The sequence below is a fragment of the Festucalex cinctus genome, chromosome 1 (assembly GCF_051991245.1).
Source record: "Festucalex cinctus isolate MCC-2025b chromosome 1, RoL_Fcin_1.0, whole genome shotgun sequence".
Lineage (NCBI taxonomy): Eukaryota > Metazoa > Chordata > Actinopteri > Syngnathiformes > Syngnathidae > Festucalex > Festucalex cinctus.
This window is the reverse complement of record NC_135411.1, coordinates 8938411-8956062: the sequence shown is the minus strand read 5'-3', so window position 1 is coordinate 8956062 and position 17652 is coordinate 8938411. Positions and strand designations below refer to the sequence as shown.

General features: G+C 39.5%; 2 protein-coding genes across 6 annotated transcripts in view; one reads left to right on the top strand and one right to left on the bottom strand.

Annotated features, from left to right (window-relative positions):
- Positions 1-15910, bottom strand: part of rc3h1b (ring finger and CCCH-type domains 1b) — a 29238-nt gene extending 13328 nt beyond the window's left edge. Inside the window, exons 1-11 of one of the 5 annotated variants that reach the window (XM_077515024.1) lie at positions 15145-15910; positions 12820-12855; positions 12443-12719; positions 9697-9817; positions 6342-6581; positions 6076-6251; positions 4657-4857; positions 1819-1951; positions 1556-1674; positions 689-801; positions 345-584 (exon numbers count right to left, since the gene is read on the bottom strand). In XM_077515024.1, coding sequence (XP_077371150.1) covers positions 345-584; positions 689-801; positions 1556-1674; positions 1819-1951; positions 4657-4857; positions 6076-6251; positions 6342-6581; positions 9697-9817; positions 12443-12673 — 1574 coding nt within the window. In that variant the 5' untranslated portion in view covers positions 12674-12719; positions 12820-12855; positions 15145-15910. Of the gene's footprint in view, positions 1-344; positions 585-688; positions 802-1555; positions 1675-1818; positions 1952-4656; positions 4858-6075; positions 6252-6341; positions 6582-9696; positions 9818-12442; positions 12856-12958; positions 13316-13362; positions 13409-13957; positions 14358-15144 lie in introns of those variants that run through there. The other 4 variants (XM_077515015.1, XM_077515006.1, XM_077514993.1 and 1 more) reach the window with 4 other exon arrangements.
- The window catches only part of LOC144014782 (uncharacterized), a 19753-nt gene continuing 16213 nt past the window's right edge, over positions 14113-17652 (top strand). Inside the window, exons 1-2 of the mRNA XM_077515039.1 lie at positions 14113-14748; positions 15065-15768. Coding sequence (XP_077371165.1) covers positions 15090-15768 — 679 coding nt within the window. The 5' untranslated portion in view covers positions 14113-14748; positions 15065-15089. The remainder of the gene's footprint in view (positions 14749-15064; positions 15769-17652) is intronic.

The following is a 17652-nucleotide window of genomic DNA, read 5'->3' as shown; positions in this document are numbered from 1 at the left end:
TTTAAAAATGTTCTTGTTTGGTAACAAAAAAAAATAAATCGTCCCACTGCACAGTGCACATACTGCACTCCAACTTTAGGTTTTTGCCAACATAAATATATATTTTTATAAATATATATTGTAAATTCTGTTGAGTCCAAAAGGAACTTAAATAATTAGTGTTTTTTATTAATTGGTCTTAATATTTGCTTAATGCTTCAAAACTTTCTTGGTTTGTACCAAAAACAAAATAATCGTGATTTCAATTATTGCCAAAATTGTGATTATTTTTTCCATAATTGAGCAGCTTGGTGCACTGCACATTGTATGTGATCTGTAGTTAGTTTGAGGAATTCTCGACTCACAGATCAGGCGGTGAACCCGGAGCACTCGAACCCCCGGCGTCCATCTTGAGGGGCTTGCGCAGCAGTTCGTACGGGACCGTGTCGGCGCCGCGTGCGATCAGCTGCGGCAGGGAGGGCGCAACGCTGCCGTTGGTGAGGGGTGACGGTTTCCTGGTCACGGCCACGTCGAGGGGAAGACCCTCTTCCGGCCCCCCTGAACCGGGGAGGCGAGCCGCCAAGCGCTTGTTCATTTTTCGATATCTAATGGGGAGAAAACACAAGGGCGGAGGTTTCAAGACTGCTTTCTTTGGGTAAGCGCTCGGGAAAACAATCTCAACTCAAACCAAGGTGAAATTGAAACTCACTTCTCCAGTTCTTCCTGAGAGTGAGCAAAGGTGCAGCTCGCTCCACGGGGACAGCCTCCTTTCAGTTTCATGTCACGACACATGTACGTCTTGTACTTGCTGTGCTGCGGAGGCTACAAAACACGTTTGTTACTACGCGTGGAAGACAAGCAATTGGATAAACGAGTGGTGCAATGGACCATCATTGATCTGTGGTAGTAGGCCTGGGCTATATCGATTTTTGGAATTTATTCAAATGATTTGTTGTGGACGATTTAAACTTCCATATGATCAATTAAGCCACAGTCATTATGAATGAAATATTTTATTAAATGTAATTTTATTACTTTCAAAAAGTACTTTAAGGCAGACATTTTGCACTTTAACTTCGAAAAGTAAATATTTAGTTATGTTAAGTCTAAGATTCAATTGAAGCAAAAGTTTAGAGTTTAATGTCATTTAATTACTAAAACAAAAAGTTCCAAGTTTGTACTGCAATGTAATTCAATATGTTATGTGACATTTGTTTCCACAAGTATTTTATTTCATGCAGACATTTTGCACTTTAATTTTGAAAAGGAAACATTTATTTGTTACAATGTTACTCATGTTCTGTCATTTAATTAGTAAAAAAAAATAAAATTAAATAAAATAAAAATAAAAAGTTCTAAGTTTGCACTTTATAAATGAGGCAACTTGAATACTATAATACATGATACTAAGTTACTAACTTAATAATTATATATATATATATTATTTTTTTTCTTTTTTCTTTTTGCTGATCCGAAAAACGATCCAATCTGTCGCTCAAATTCGTGATCCGATCCGAACCATGACTGTTGTGACCCGTTGCACCACTAGTGTAAACTGAGAGAAATGTAAAACTACCTGTTGAGGGTCGGCTCCTTTCTTGCTGTGATTCTGGATGAAGTCCACGAGGCCGTGCACGACCGTCTTCACCGCCACCAAGCCCTTCTCCAGCTGCTCCCATGTGGGAGGGGGAGCGTCTGGGTGTCAAACGAGCAAAGGCGGGATGATGTTTCAATATTGCAATTTCATACCTGAACACTTTTCAACAACTCCGCTCAGACATTCGAAGCCATCAATTTATGTCTTGCTACATGGTTGGAGCGTTTGGGCTGGATTCTTACCGGGGCTGGGGTCAATGTTGGCGAGCAGTTCAAGGTGAGGCCGCAGCCTGTTCAGGTTGGCCGGGTCTCCGGTCCTCTGCAGGGCAATCGTGAGCTCTTGGACACTCTGGGCAAAGGATGCTGGGGTCTGCAGCTATGTCGGGCACAGGAAGTCAACACGTCAGTGCTTTTATGCTTGGTAACCATGCATTACAAAATACACTCCAAAAGCGTGTTGGAGATTGCGACAGTGCTGTGAAAAAGTATTTTTGCCCTTCTCAAATTTGTATTTTTCTGTTTACTGTTTTAATGCTGTCAAAGTTAAAGCGTTAACTTGTTGATTAATCACAATTTTTTTTTTTTTTTTTTTTTTAAAAAGGTCACAATATTGTAGAAAAAAAAAGAGCTCATACAAAAAAAAAGCACAATATTGTGCTTTTGTACATAACAGCAATGCATATAAACCACCTTACAATCTCTAATAACAATATTGAGGCACTTACTTGCTAATGCAATCACACATTGATCGCTTCACAAGCAAATTCGGTTCCCCTTCATCTGACAATTAGCACAGATTTTAAACATAGAAGGCCAAAACATCCCTTATGAAAATTAAATTGCACTAATAAAGTAGCCACTAGAGGGTGCTAGAACTGCACAAATGGAAATCAACCTGACTTTTTTTTTTTAACAGTTGTGTTCCTTTTTAATATTGTGAACATGACGACGACGATATTGTGGCAGTTTTAATATCACGATATCACGATATCGTCCTTATCGTTACATCCCAAGTGTGAATTGCCTAGTACTTGACGATTCAATACGTATCACGATTCATTGGTCCCGATTCGATACCGATTAATCCGAGACGAATCTACAAGTCAATTGTTGCGATAACTCAAATTTAGAAAATACTAATCAGTAAACTTGTACATGTATACTCTAAGATTTATATGAAAATGTATTTATTTATCTGAAACTAGTCTAATAACTGTGAGCCGCTTTATTTAACAAATAGGTTGTAATCTGTTGATCTGTTTCAAATCAAATATTAAGGCTTAATGTTCCATTAATATAACATTCTTCCATGCTTAAGATGTGACCCCTTACCCTGACATTTTGTTGAATATTTTTCCATCAACAATGGATGTTTAAACATCGAATCGAGAATTACGCGCTGTAATATTACGATTTATTGCCAAATCATTTTTTAACACCCCTAAAGTAAAGCATTTAATAAATGTTTGCGTATAAAAAAATATTCAAGTAATTAATCAATGAGAAAAAGAGTAGGATGAATGTGCAGTGGATCAAAATACGTTGAAAACATAACATTACATGTCAAAAGAATTAATCCATAACAGGTGCTCTTCAAATTTGGTGGGCAAAAAAAAAAAAATGTTGATAGAAAGCCTTTCAATTAAGTGATCAATTATGATTGATCAAAATTCTAAAATGTGATTACTAATCTGATTTAAAAACTAGTTTTTGCATAGTTTCCCCACTTTAAAACCAAACTAATGTAAATATCAAACTAGGGATGCACGATAATATCGGTGGCCAATAATTATCAATTATCAACCAATTTGACGTGAAACAGATAAAACAGATAATAAAGAAATACACCGATAATAATACACTTGCCATTTTGGTCCATCCGTTTGTATTTGTGGCTCAAGTTGTGCCCAAATCTTCAACCCCTCCCCTCTGTGATGGTAGCGTTGCGTATTTGTGATGTCATGATGCACACGACCTCGTATCGCAAACTTTTTCATTTGAGGGCCACATCCAGAAAATCAGAAGGACGCAAGGGCCACATAATGTGATACTGCAGAAGCGAAATTGTGTTTAGTCCTAAATATTGTACAAATGATTTATTTGTGCTTTAGCATATTTAGAAAAACGCTACAATATATAAACCAAATTATTTGTTATATGGCAGTCGGGTTATTATAGTTTTGGAATTTTTCATTTTAGTTTTTATTTTGGTTTGAGGTTTTTTTTAGGTAGTTACTTAGTTTTTAGGGTGGTTCTGTTAGTTTTTTGTAATTCGTTTTAGTTCTTAAATAAATGCTTAGTTTTAGTTTAGTTAGTTTCAGTATTAGTTTTAATTTTTTATGTGTATTACTTGTGCGCAATATTTAAAAAACACCATAGGAGTGACGTCATTATTCCGGTTTATATCAAAATAAATCTACTAAAAGTCACATTTAAAATCATCCCCAAAGGCTCATGCATTAAATTAATGACCACAGACTAAAACAAAGGACATTTTTGCTTTAATTATAGTTTGTCTCATTTTAGTTAGTTTTGTAAACATAAAATGTCGTTTCAGTTTGTTTTCTTTTTTTAAAAGGCATCTTCGTTTTTATTTTACTTCGTTACCGAAATTGTTTTTGGAATTTTAGTTTTTCCGTTAGTTTTAGTTAAACTAAACTAACCTTTAATAGCACCTGTGTTTTTCGACACCTTCCCTTCTTACTTTGACCATCTCCAAACATTTTTGTTTTTATTTTATTTGAACTGAGTCAAATGCCATTTTTTTAGCATATGTCGCGGGCCACTAAAAAAATGGACGGCAGGCCGCAAGAGGCCCCCGGGCCGTAGTTTGGACACCCCTGGTTTATCGTATCGGTTGAAAATAGTATCATCGTGCATCCCTACATCAAACCAACATAAGTAAAAATAAAAGGTTTGAATTCAAAATATGTTTTCAAATGGTGAATTTGTTAATAAAATCTGCAACAAAATGCCACAATCCAAAGTGAACCACGGCGAGCGCCGTTATCCATAAATGGAGAAAAGTACACAAACAAATAAGACTTTCAGAAGGGGCCAAAAACAAGCGAACGAACCAACCTTATCTATGATGGACTGCATGTGAGACTTGTGCGACTGATCCCCATACAGGAGAGAAGACCACTGGTCGGGCGCGATGCGCAAGCCGCCCTCCATGGCGATTTGCACTATCTGAGAGTCGTGCTCGCGCCGCAGCGCCTCGTAAGTGCGGAACTCCTCCTTCAGTTGCATGAGGGATGAATCTTCGTCGCGTTTGGTCACCTATCGAGATGTGAAGATATCCAAACATCACGATACGATATGATCATAATATGGTCACGATGCGATAATTAACACGATATTGTGGGGAGGTTGGCAATACAAAAAAAGGTCACAATGTTGTTAAAAAAAAAAAATAAAAAAAAAAACTCATACTAAAAATAACACACAATATTGTGTTTTTGCATATAACAGCAATGAAAAATATTTTAAAAATATTATTATATATATATTGCACTTTGGTTCTGACACATATTGACTCTGTTCACAAGCATATTATGTTCCCCTTCATCTGACCATTATTGTGGCTTTTTAACATCCATCCATCCATTTTCTTAACCACTTTCTCCTCACAAGGTTCCTGGGGGTGCTGGAGCCTATCCCAGCTGGCTTCCGTCAGTAGGCGGGGTACACCCTGAACTGGTCGCCAGCCAATCGCAGGCTTTTTAACATAGAAGGGCCAAAACATGCCTTGTGAAAATTAAACTACACTAAAAAACTAGCCACCGGAGGGTGTTACAACTGCACAAATGGAAATCAACCCGACTTTTTAACAGCTGCTTTTAACTCTTTCACTACCACGTTATCAAAAAAATTAATAATAACAATAATAATCATAATAATAATAATAATAAAAAACAGTGCCAGCCGATTTTGCTGATTACGAGCATTCATCAGATTTCATCAGATTCTGTCATGTTTCATTGGAATTTCATACGCCGGCAGCCCATTGAAAAGAGACACAATGCTGCCATTTGCTGGCCATAGTTAGTTGGTGTTTTTGATTCCACAACCCATTGACCAGGCAGCGCTGCACTTTGACGTTGCACTTAACATTGATTTAAAAAAAAAAAAAAAATGTAGATGACTTCATTTAACGTTTATGGAGGCATACATCGTGATTTTACTAATCGTTATTAAACGTTTTTGGCGGTCAAAGAGTTAATATCGTGACATGACGGCAACGATATATTGTGGCAGTTTTATATCGCCGTTTATATTGCCGTTATCGTAACATCCCTTGTCACCTAAGCGACCAATATAATAAAAAAAAAAAAAAAAAAAAAAAAAAAAAAAAAAGATTTTTTTTTTTCCCATCAATGTTGATGATTCTGACAATAGTCATTGGTCCAAAGAATGATGCTCAAAAAAACAAATTTGTGATGCTAAAGACAGTGAATCGTGTTGAAGAACCACCACAAGGCTGTTCTTCCGGCGTACCTTGAAGCAGGAGGCCCTGTAGAGGAGCTGCACCACATGACCTATGCTCGTCTTGGAGGCCTGCGGAAAGCGAGGTTCAAGCCTCTGGACGACAAATAGAACCAAAACCTTCCGAGATAGAGCCGAGCCGTCCTCCAGCGCAAGAAGAACCAGTTTCAGGGCCTCCTCTTGCATCGCTTTAAGAAACAAAACAAAAAAAACAAAAAAAAACAAAAGAAGTTAGGCACAATTCAAAAGTCAGCTGTATAGTGTTTTGTGGAATCTACCTGGGCCGAGAAACTGACAGCCGCGCGCGCGCACGGCGGCCCACAGGTTGGAGGACAACTGCTGGGGGTTCTGGTGCTGCAAGATGAGCTCGGTGACGGTCCGCTCGCCCAGAGAGCGTGCGGCCCTCATGGCCCGCACACGGCCCTCCTCCTCCACCAGCTGGCAGTGGACGAGGGTGACCAGTTTCCGCTGCATGGGCCGACTCAGCATACTTTGGACCGTGCTGCTCAGACCGACCCCTGGTGAGACATCGGGACAAGAGATCGGTCGCTGACTTTCCAAACAACGTTACAAACTTTTGAAGCTCGGGTGAAACTTCCTCGCTTCCCGATTACTACGTGTTAAAGTCTAGAGATTTGTTTTTAATGTCTATACCATATGCTATAAGCTTGTTTTTTTTTTTTTCTAAACCAGAGAGCCTTGAGTCTTTCCTCCCCCACTTTTTTCTCCGTCTCGTCTAGTCGAAGATCTCGGAGCACTCACCGAGCCAATAGCGACAAGTCCTGTCTTCCCTGGTCTTTTTTTGTTTGTTTGTTTGTTTGTTTTTCATGCATCTTGGACAGTTTGAGCCCACAAAGTGTAATTTCTCTACTTGTGCAATGACAATAAATTTGATTCTGATCTGAAATCTGATTCTGATTGATCACGTGAGGGAATAACTTCTTTGTATTGGGGAGGAATTAAATTTAGCCTGAGTCAAGGTTATTTTAGTTAACTAAAACAAACAAATTAACTCAAACTATAATAATAAAAAAAAAAAAAACATTCTTGTTAACGAAATAAAATAAGAACAAAAATGCTTTGTAAAAAACAAAACTAACTGAAACTATATTTTACATTTACAAAACTAACTAAAACTATAATTATATTGAAAATGTCAGTTGTCATCATTGGTAATTAATTTAATACATGAGCCTTCAGGTACGATTTTAGATGAGTTAAGTACTTTTATTACAATATGAATCACAATAAGGACATTTGAAAGAGTGTCGCACAGAAGTGACGTCATCTAGCATCAGCCAATAGAAAAGCACCTTCAGATGACGTCACTCCTAGCTGATAATTTTGCATGTTTGACTTTTGTCTCCCAATGGCTCGCCTTGCCTGCTTTTTCATTTAATTCAGCCGAAATGCAACGCTAGGTAAGAAGTGCGCTACTTTTTTCCTTTTACCTTGGTATTTATTCAATCTCGCACACAAGTAATACACTTTTTTTTAATTTTTTTTATGAAAACTAATACTAAATAAGCATTTTTAAAATAACCAAAACTAATAAAAACTAACAGAGCCACCCTGAGAACTAAAACTAAATTTAAAAAACAAAACTCAAAACGAAATAAAAACTAACTATAATGAAAATTCCCAAACTATAATAACATTGGCCTGAGTTCAAAGTCTAAAAGATGGAAGTTAGAGTCTTTGCCATATGTACATGAACACTTTCAGTCCTTCAAAAAAAATAAAAAAAATAATAATCTGGAAGCCTATTGTTTTTACAGTCATAATTAATAAACCGTTCTGGGAACATAGTTTGTGCTATATTTAAAATGTTGATAATAGAAATATTTCATTTTGACTGATGTTATTTACTTATGGTTGTGTCCACTGTACAGGACATGTTTTAAACACGGCCAGGGTCAACATTGCACAATCCTTCATCATTGCCTGTTATGAGGACTTGGCAGCATCGACTTCCGCATTTCAAATTTATCGCACGCCAAGTTGGTGAGCTAAATCGAAACAGTACACTTGCTGTCGTTTACACTACATAACGATGCATTAACCACCATTGCAGAAGGTTGCACAAATTTGTTTTTTCATTATTTTTCAAGTGTCTGCATTGACTGGCATTTTTCTGCTTTTTTTTTTTTAAGTTTTACTGCTCTGTATAAAAAGCACCAAAACTGGAGAAGGTAAAGTCGCAGTCTGCACCCTGCAATGGCAGCAGTGGGGTAGCTTAAATGTTGCCCGACGTTTGTTTGTTTTTTAAATGGCACGGTTGATGTCATCCAATTATGTGATGGCTGAGTTCTGTGTAAAATCTATGGGTGGACAAATGTTGATCTGCTAAAGAAACTAGGCAAGTAGTTGGCCCTGATAACTCTTTGACTGCCAAAAACGTTTAATAACGTTTAATAAAATCACGATGTATGCCGTCATAACCGTTGACGTCAACTACTTTTGAATTTTTTGTTTATTAATTTTTTTATTCTTTATAATATAACAGTGGTCAGTGCAACGTCCAAATGCAGCGCAGCCCGGTCAATGAGTTGTGAAATCAAAAACACCCACTAACCATGGCCAGCAGATGGCAGCGGTAGCTGCTCGGGCCCTAACTAGAGCTGCGAATTACAATGAAACGACGCAATCTGATGAAATGGAACGTTTTCAAGGCTGACGTGAATGATCAAAGCCTTTGTAACATTAAACCTAATTTGACGGAGCGTCACTAAACAAAAAATATTAGTATCAAAGTCACTGTTGCGGAGAAAATGTATCTTTTCTTTTCAATTTTCGCTCAATGTCACTCAAATGACCTATTTTCAAATGGTGATTACAAAAGAACGGAATAAGGTAGAAACACACTTTTTTTTGTAATGAAAGAATGGAATGCGATCTTTCTTGTGGTACCCATGTTTTTTATGTAGCAAAAGAACACAATATTCTGTTTGCTTCGAAAAATGAGTTCAAATGCTTGAAATCCGCTGGCATTGGGGGTTGTTCTTTAATAACGTGTGGCAGTAAAAGAGTTAATATTCTGACAGGCATGCCACTTTTGAACCGTGACTCGGGTTTTACAGTCATTAACATGACGTTTTCAAATTGTCCGACAACCTGATTGGCGAGTAGGACTCGGAGGGGGTGTGACGACTTGGATCACAATTCGCAATGCCATCACAGCTAACTATCATCGCGCCAAACGGAAGAAAATCATCTTGTATTTTTGTAAACGACGGGTTTTATTACTTTGCACATCTAAGCTGCCAACTCCGATCAACAGGCAGATCCTTGCCATTACATAATCGTTAAACGTTAGTAGCTGCTCTTTAGTGGAATAACATCTGGATGACTCGTCCATAATTAGCTCATCCATGATGTCGGCTTGTGCCCAGACAGACAGCAGCCCGGTCAATAAGGATGTCAAATTCACTCACCGCGCGTGCGCTAATTGTTGTGAGTAAAGCGGCTCAACCACACGAGCGAGGAAATGCACAACGTGGTGGCGACACCAGTGATTATACAGTATCGTTCTTGTATTTTCAACTGTGATAGATAGTACACTTTGACTTTATTGTGAAAGGTGTCGAGAATGTGAAGCGCTCGTCAAAGGCAAACAAGCACATGTGGAAGTACCTCGTGTGTTGCTGAGGGGTTTCAGGTAGAGGGCCAGCTCTTCCACGCACTGCCTCGCCTCCTCATAATGCTGCGAGTCCTCGGGACTGCTAATCAAGGCAACTGGCTGCGCCTTCGGAACCTGCGCACGGTGACAGGGAAGGCAAAAAAAAAAAAAGGGTCAACAAGCAGATTGAGATGAATGAAATTGCCACACTAAATAAAACACCAACTGACAGTTTGGAAACGGAAATCTCGTCACTAGCTGAAGTATGTTATCCCTCTGGAAATTAAAGTCAGCCGAGCCGATCACATGATGGCAGTTAAAGAAAGATAATTGCCTCCATTTTTGCAACATAATCATTTATTGTCCAGAAAAGGAAGCATTGAGCTTTCACTGTCCTGTAGGTCTCTAATTGTAGTCAGTGTACTATCGTCGTCATCATAGTTAAAAGAAAAAAAAAGCTGCTTGAATCATCGGACGCTCATGACTTTGTCACATGTACGGATCTTTAAACTGTCATCACCCATTACAACGTGAACAAAAATACCATAGAAATATCTAAGAACCATTTCTATTTTCGTCCGTTCCCTTTACAGCAGTGCCGTTTTCAATTCAAGGCCTAAATTAGAACGTACTAAAAATATCATCTATTCCCATATCAAAAATACATCCCATGTTTTATAGCGCGTGTCCTCATTAAGGTCACGGGCGAGCTGAAGCCTAACCCAAATTGAACCGGTTGCCAGCCAATCACAGGGCACATGTCCTGCCATTCAAGCCTGCAGACATTTTTAGAGTCTCTCAGCTAACCTAACATGCATGATTTTGGAATGTGGGAGCACCATGCGAAAGTCCACATATCAATATATACAACTCAGATCCTACTTGTTGACAACAACAACAAAAAAAAAGTGAATTTTGCACTTAACAATAAGCAATACAATGGTCTAAACCAGGGGTGTTAAACATACGGCCCGTGGGCCGGATCAGGCTCGCAAAGGGGTTGAATCCGGCCCGCGAGACGACTTTGTAAAGTTTAAAAAAAAAAAACATTGTAACGTCGGACCAATTAATCAGCCAGCCACACAATTAATTAAATATATAAATTTATAATTTCACAAGCAGTCTTCCGAGGAGTACTGTAACTTGTACATGGAATCGCTGTGGAAGTCATTATTTTACAGACAACTTAAAGTTATGGTTTGTTTAAAAAAAAAACAAAGAAAAAAAAAAAGGAAAAAAAAGTTGTTGTTTTTTTAATTATAGACCAACATAAATGTGTTAAATACGACACAAATTCAATTACTGGTAACACAAATACATATGACAGGGATTAACGTCCTTATAACTTGATTAACTTGTGTTACATTTTTAAACAATAGATTACAGTTGATTTAAGGCTGGCCCAAAAATCAAAAAAATCTGCTTATAATTGACGGCAATTGTTTTTAAGTTATATACCATTATTTTACCGATTCAGCCCACTTAGTAATATATTTTCCTCCATGCGGCCCGTGAGCTAATATAAGTTTGACACCTGGTCTAAACCATATCTACTTGACCACCAAAATGTTAATTGAGCCACGCATAGTCAGAAAAAAACATCTCACGTAATTATTATTCTTTTCACTAAACAAACACTCAAATCAAGTAATAACAGCCTCAAAATTGCTTACTTTTTCCCTAACGGAGCTTCAAAATCTTATTTCATCACACAAACAAGACATTCATAAACTATTACAGATTCTTGTCATAGACAAAATCATCTCGATTACAGCAAAAACCTCAAAAGTCAAATTCCACTCCAGTTGTAAAATGTCCAGGTTTGAGTTTCAAACTGACAAATTCTTCCAGTGTCAAAAATGTCAATTACTGTCCGACATTGGTGTAATTCAGTGGCCACACACTGTCTAACCAAACAGGTTTTTTTTGTTTTTTTAACAGGAACAAATTGGGGGTTGACTAATCTTTTATACTCAGTACCGTAAATATGTGAGTAAATACTTTTCCTGATTTAATTTTATTTTTTTAATAGATACTGCACAAGTCTGCAACGCAACACGGACCCACGGAATTTAAAAAGACAGTTTGGCACATTTTAAATGACTTACTATTAAATATTTGTCTGATGAACGTGGATTATTTTGAGACAAGCAAACATGTCGTCGTGTACTGGCGAGAGATGTGGCTCGAAAACTGATTTGAGGTAATAGTGCTCGGTCAGAGAACAATTTTAATTCCTAAGCAGGGCTGAACAAGTTTGAAAAATATTTTAATTTAAATTCTTTTCCCCCTCAGTACTGCGATTGTAATTTAATGTGTTTATTTTTTGAAGTCATCTTCCCACAATAAATAGTTTGATAAAAAAATTTTTTTGTTCTTACAAATTAGTTAGGCGAAAATAAAAACAAATCAACCATGTACTAAAATGAAAGTGACTTTTGATCCAAGATAAAATTAGTTTGTTTGTTTTTTTACTCCAAGTGTTGACTATATCAATTTTACAAAGTTCTGCCAAACAAGTGACACAAACACAAATAAACCTAAAGTCAGATTACAACAATAAATCAAGCTAATTTGTGGCTCTTTTTTTTTTTGCATTCTACTACATTGCTTGAATTTGATTATTTTTTCAGCGCTACTCCCAAGTCTGCACTGCACTTTTTGGCACATTTACTTGATAGTTTGCCATGAGACTTTTCGAATACAAACATGTGCCCCGGTTGAACAACACTGCAATTAAAAAGTGAAAGGTTGTCCCACCTGGCCTCCCACCAGTTGCAGCAGGGCCGTGTTGACAGGCAGCTGCTCGATGTCCGTGCTGATGGCCGTCTGGTCGAAGGGACAGGCCTTGCGGTGCAGCTTGTTCAGGCACATCTTGCAGACGGTGTGTCCACAGCCCAGACTGATGGGCCGCCGAACAGTCTCCTCAAATGTCTGTGTGCAGATCGGACAGAGCAGGAACTCTGTCCACTGTGGCGCTTGAACTGGCATGATGATTATATGTGGGTGGGGACGAGTGCGTGCAAATGTGTATAAACTAGGACACAGAAAAAAAAATTGAATAATAATAATAATAATATATATGAAAGATTCCACTGGAATCAAGAATTGTTTTCTTCCGAACTAAATGTTCTCACACATTGTGGATTTTGGGTCACATCACACGATGAATACTGCAGGGGGGGGAAACAAAAACAAGAAAAGACATTTTACTGTCAGGAAACACTGCAATGCATTCACATTGTGTCTACATGAGACCCAATAATGCATACTCACAATATGTAATGAGCAAATCCTTGCACAATTTTAAACGCTAGGCTGACGTAAGGGGGATTTTTTTTGTCGTTACTTATTTTTAGCATTCAACACCATCCAAACAAAACTCCAGAGGTAGGTCAGGTATCCCGAATGCAAATCCGAAGAATTGTGAGCAACTAACCGATGCGAGTTGGAGAGCAAACAAGCCCAAAACAAGCGCTTATGTGGCCTACTTAATCGTGCGGCTCGCCACTGAGGCTATGGACAAAGGGTGCTTGAATTAGCTAATAGCCTGTCTACGCTATCCCCAACTTGATGTGAAGCTGACGTTTGCCAATAGAATTAAAGTAGCATTAAGCCGCAAGCATTCTTTGATTGTAGGCTCCGGTTGCCTGCTGTCGTAACTCTCGTGTCACACGTACCGAGACGGTAACTGATAGAAAGCTCGCACTCAGCTGACTTGCGGGGCTGCAAAAAAAAAAAAAAAAAAAAGATGACTTGTGTTAGCACCGCCCGGCTAATGGGTGGCTAAGCGAGCTAGCGTCGGGCCAATTAATTAACAACTTAAGTTACTTACTTGATTACATATATCATCGGCGGGTTGTTATGACACGGGCGTTTTCTTGACATTTTTTCACGGATTTATCCCGTCGTGGGCGAGTATAAATCAAGAAAACTGTGGACCAAGCAGCGAAAAGTGAAGCTAGTCGGGAGATTATGTAACATAGGGGAAACCACACATCCGAAATGGCTTGCAATGTGTATTTACTGGTATATTAACCAGGTCATAACAACAATGGGTGAGCGGTTGAAATCTCGTTTTTGCTGTGAATACAAAATGGTCAGGTCGCAAGGCTGGAGGAGAGAGAGGGGGGGGGGCTGAATGCTAACATGCTAGCGAACAAACCCCAGGCTAGCGTTCCGAGTTTCTGCATCGCGAATGGCACTCAAACAAACACACAAGCCTCCAGCGTAGCACCCAAAAATAAACCCCGTGCAACCGGGTTCGCTACTCACTCATTCCAAACGCCTTGGAAGATGTTCATCTTTTGTTAAGAAAATGCGATATTTCCTTGCCATGTCGACGGCGCAGCGCAAGCCGCTGCCGAGGTGGTGGTTGGGGTGGGGGTGGGGGTGGGGGGGATTCGTCGGGGAAAGGGTGTCAACTCTACGGGGCGAGACCAGACGGGGCTAGCCGGTTACAGCTAGCTGGGGCGCGTGCGTGCGTGCGTGCATACGCGCGTGCGCGTGGACGACAAACGGGGTAAGCGGCCTCCCCCTAGCGGGGAGAGGCTGCACGTGCGCTCGAACAAATCACATCTGGAGATGGCGCGTGTGTGAATGTGTGCGCACGTATGAGAACATTTGATATGAAAACAAGGGGGAGGGGGCGGGGGGTTGCTGAATGAATGACAAATAAGACGCACGCACTCTTGTTGTCATCTTATTTTTCTTCTGATGTAAAACCGTTGAGATGAAACAGCCGATGCACCCTCTGCCCTCTTTTTTGTTATTTAATCCTCCTCATTGACATATCAATGTGAGGATCGCGCGTTACGCAACAGTAGAAGGGCTCCACTCCGGAAAGCTGCTACGCGAGGCAAGGGCGAATTTTAAGCAGATTTTTTATTTATTTTTTTCTCCACTGTAATCCCTCTGTGATAATTTCTGGGTGGGATTACCGCGCCAATCACGCCAAAGGGACCGACCTGGATGGACGTCATGGAAGTGGAAGAAACATTGGTGGGATGTTTTGGCAATTCCCACTTGGACCTGAGATTTTAGTGCCACTCTATCAAAATATTACGGTAATTTCTCTCATTGATAAAACATAATGTTGCTGTTTTGTTTGCTACTCTGTTCTCATATCCTGCGAGCTTCTAATTAAATATTCTACATGATGACGAAACTCCAAAGCATCCTTTGTCATTTTGTTATCTTGGGATCGCTTGTTGGTGAAGAAGAGGCTCAGTTGCATGCACTTGCTTATTCTCATTCGAAAGGATTATCCTGCAAAGTAATCAGTGGATGAAGCAACGTGACCGAATCCACGTTTCATATCTCGCCACCGCACAGAAAGAAACTCGTTTGGTAATATTATTATTTTTTGTTTTATTCGTGCAGCGCGTGAGCGGACTTCATTGAGCCAATGGCGGACGAGAAGGTGGCGGGGGAAATTCAAACGGAATCCGTCGCCAATTTACCCCCGGGTTCGTCTTTGCTGCCATCTTCTCAGCAGCCCACCGGGAAATGTCAAGCCGTTGCTGCTCCTTCCTGCCACTCGGGTACGCTGAGCAGCAGTGACGAGGAGGAGGAGAAGGAGGAGGTGGAGGTGCGAGTCCGGTTGGAGATCCACAGCCCGCCGGCGGACGCGCCGGTGCACCTCCAGGAGGACGAAGAAGAGAAGACCCAAACACCTCCTGCAATTCTACCTGACAACTCCAATAGTGGAACCAACAACCCCATCACACCTCCTCCACCACCCGTGCTCTCCTGTTCCATCTTACCTCCTACACCGCAATCACCTCCCGCCGCCACAATCCGACATTGGGCACCCCCGAAGGGTTTCTGGAGGGTGGCCCGGCCGGAGACGTTGCTTCTAAATGGCGTGGACCCCCATTACGTCGCCTCGGCTTTACCCTGCAAGGATTACACTCAAGAGGAGGACAAGACAGCAGGCCAGGGAGACGACGTGGGAAATGCGGATGACGGCGAGGTGCCCCAAGTGGGCAAGCGCCATGGGGTGTGCATGTCTTCACCAGCTTGTGAGAATCCGGAAGAAAGACAGCAAAACTGCCGAGATGCAACAGACGGCGTTGATTACGAAGGTACGTCTGCTGATCCGATTGGAAGTGACGGCGAAACCAAAGAAAAGGTCAATCATCTCATCGTTCAAATTAAGGTTAACACAAAATCTCAACATGATTTGTACACACCATAATTTGAAATTGTGGTGCAGATTTGAGCAAAGATCATATTATCTGACACATGACTTGCTCTTACAGGCCGCATAAATTGATGTGGCGGGCCCAATGTGGCCCGCGGGCCTTGAGTTTGACACCTGTGTTTTAGGCAGTTGAAATCACCATAATTCCAAATAAAGATTTTTTTTTCTGCTTTCTGAATTCATTATACTGTATTTCACGCATAATAATAATAATAATAATAATAACAATAATAATTAGGGATGGGCGAGTACCGATACCAGGTATCGGTATCGGGCCGATACCAGCCTTTTTTCAAGTACTCGAGTACTCGTGACGCAGACGAGTACAAGCGAGCGATGGCAGAGGGGGAAGACGTTAACACATTCATTGCCAGACCAGCAAAAAATGCATCATTTGCATCGTCTTTTTCCGTCAATGGCAGTGAATGAGTTAAGTGAGTCCTCCTTGCCTGTAAGTGGCGCTAGCTTGCAGCAGTTTTTCACCAAAACTTCACCAGTTTGGAAATACTTCAAAATGGTGAATCTTAAACTAAAAGAGCATTTTTGTGTTTTATTTTGAGCGTTAAGACTATTGAAGAGTGACTGTGCTGTTTTTTTGTCAAAATGAAAGGAAATATATTTGTTTAAAAATATCTTTTAGTGATTTTTTTTTATTTGTCAAAATGTACTACTGGTATCTGCAGTTGGTATCAGTATCGGTGAGTACTGAGGGTCTGAGTATCGGTATCGGTAAAAAAAAAGTAGTATCGAACATCCTTAATAATAATAATAATAATAATAATAATAATAATAATAATAATAATAATAATAATAATAATAATAAATCATCTGTGATTGGCTGGCAACCAGTCCAAGGTGTCCCCCACCTACTGCCCAAAGCCAGCTGAGATGGGCTCCAGCACCCCCCGGGACCCTTGTGAGGAATAAGCGGTCAAGAAAATGGATGGATGGATGGATGAATAATAATTTTTATTTCATTTTAATATATTTTTAATATAAGTTTTTATTTTTTTATGTATTGTGTTTTTACTATTCATTACTGTTTTTACTCTCTCCTCACTTTCACATCCTTCCAATTGGACAAGGGATGCAAATGAGTGAAATGGCTATAATACCATGAATATATACATTTGTAAATATTCATTAATCTGCTCTGTCTCATTTTTTAAAAGTAAAGAAATACATCAAAGGAAATGAAATCATCATAATAATAATATGCTTAAGTAGTGTATATAAGAAAAGTTTAGCACTAATATGAAAATATTTTCCACAATTTGTCATAGTCACAATTAAACCAATAATAACAGGAACAACTGTAAATTGTTCCAGAAGTCGCCATCACTGGTGTTGCATAAAAGTGCAATATGTAACCTGGCACGTTTCCTGTTGAACAGATGAGCAGATGTGAGCGATGTGGATGTTGCTATTATTAGCACGCAGGAGCTGAGGGGGGAGGCGGCTCGCGTTTTAGATTTCCATAGATGCATTTATATATCTAGAATAGGTCATATTTTGACTGTATATGTACATTTTAAGATTATTATTGTGAAATCTGTCTCCTAATAAAACCTTTTTTTTTTTGTTTAACGAGTGAAAGTTGAGTTGACATTGTAACACAACATCACTTACAAATGGAGACACTCCAAATTTGCTGAACTAGAAAATGAAACTAAAGTAGCATTAAGAAATGCAAGTATCTAAAAATAAATAATAAGTCGAGCTAAAGTCACACAATGCTGTACTGGTTCATTTGGGTCGGCCTCAG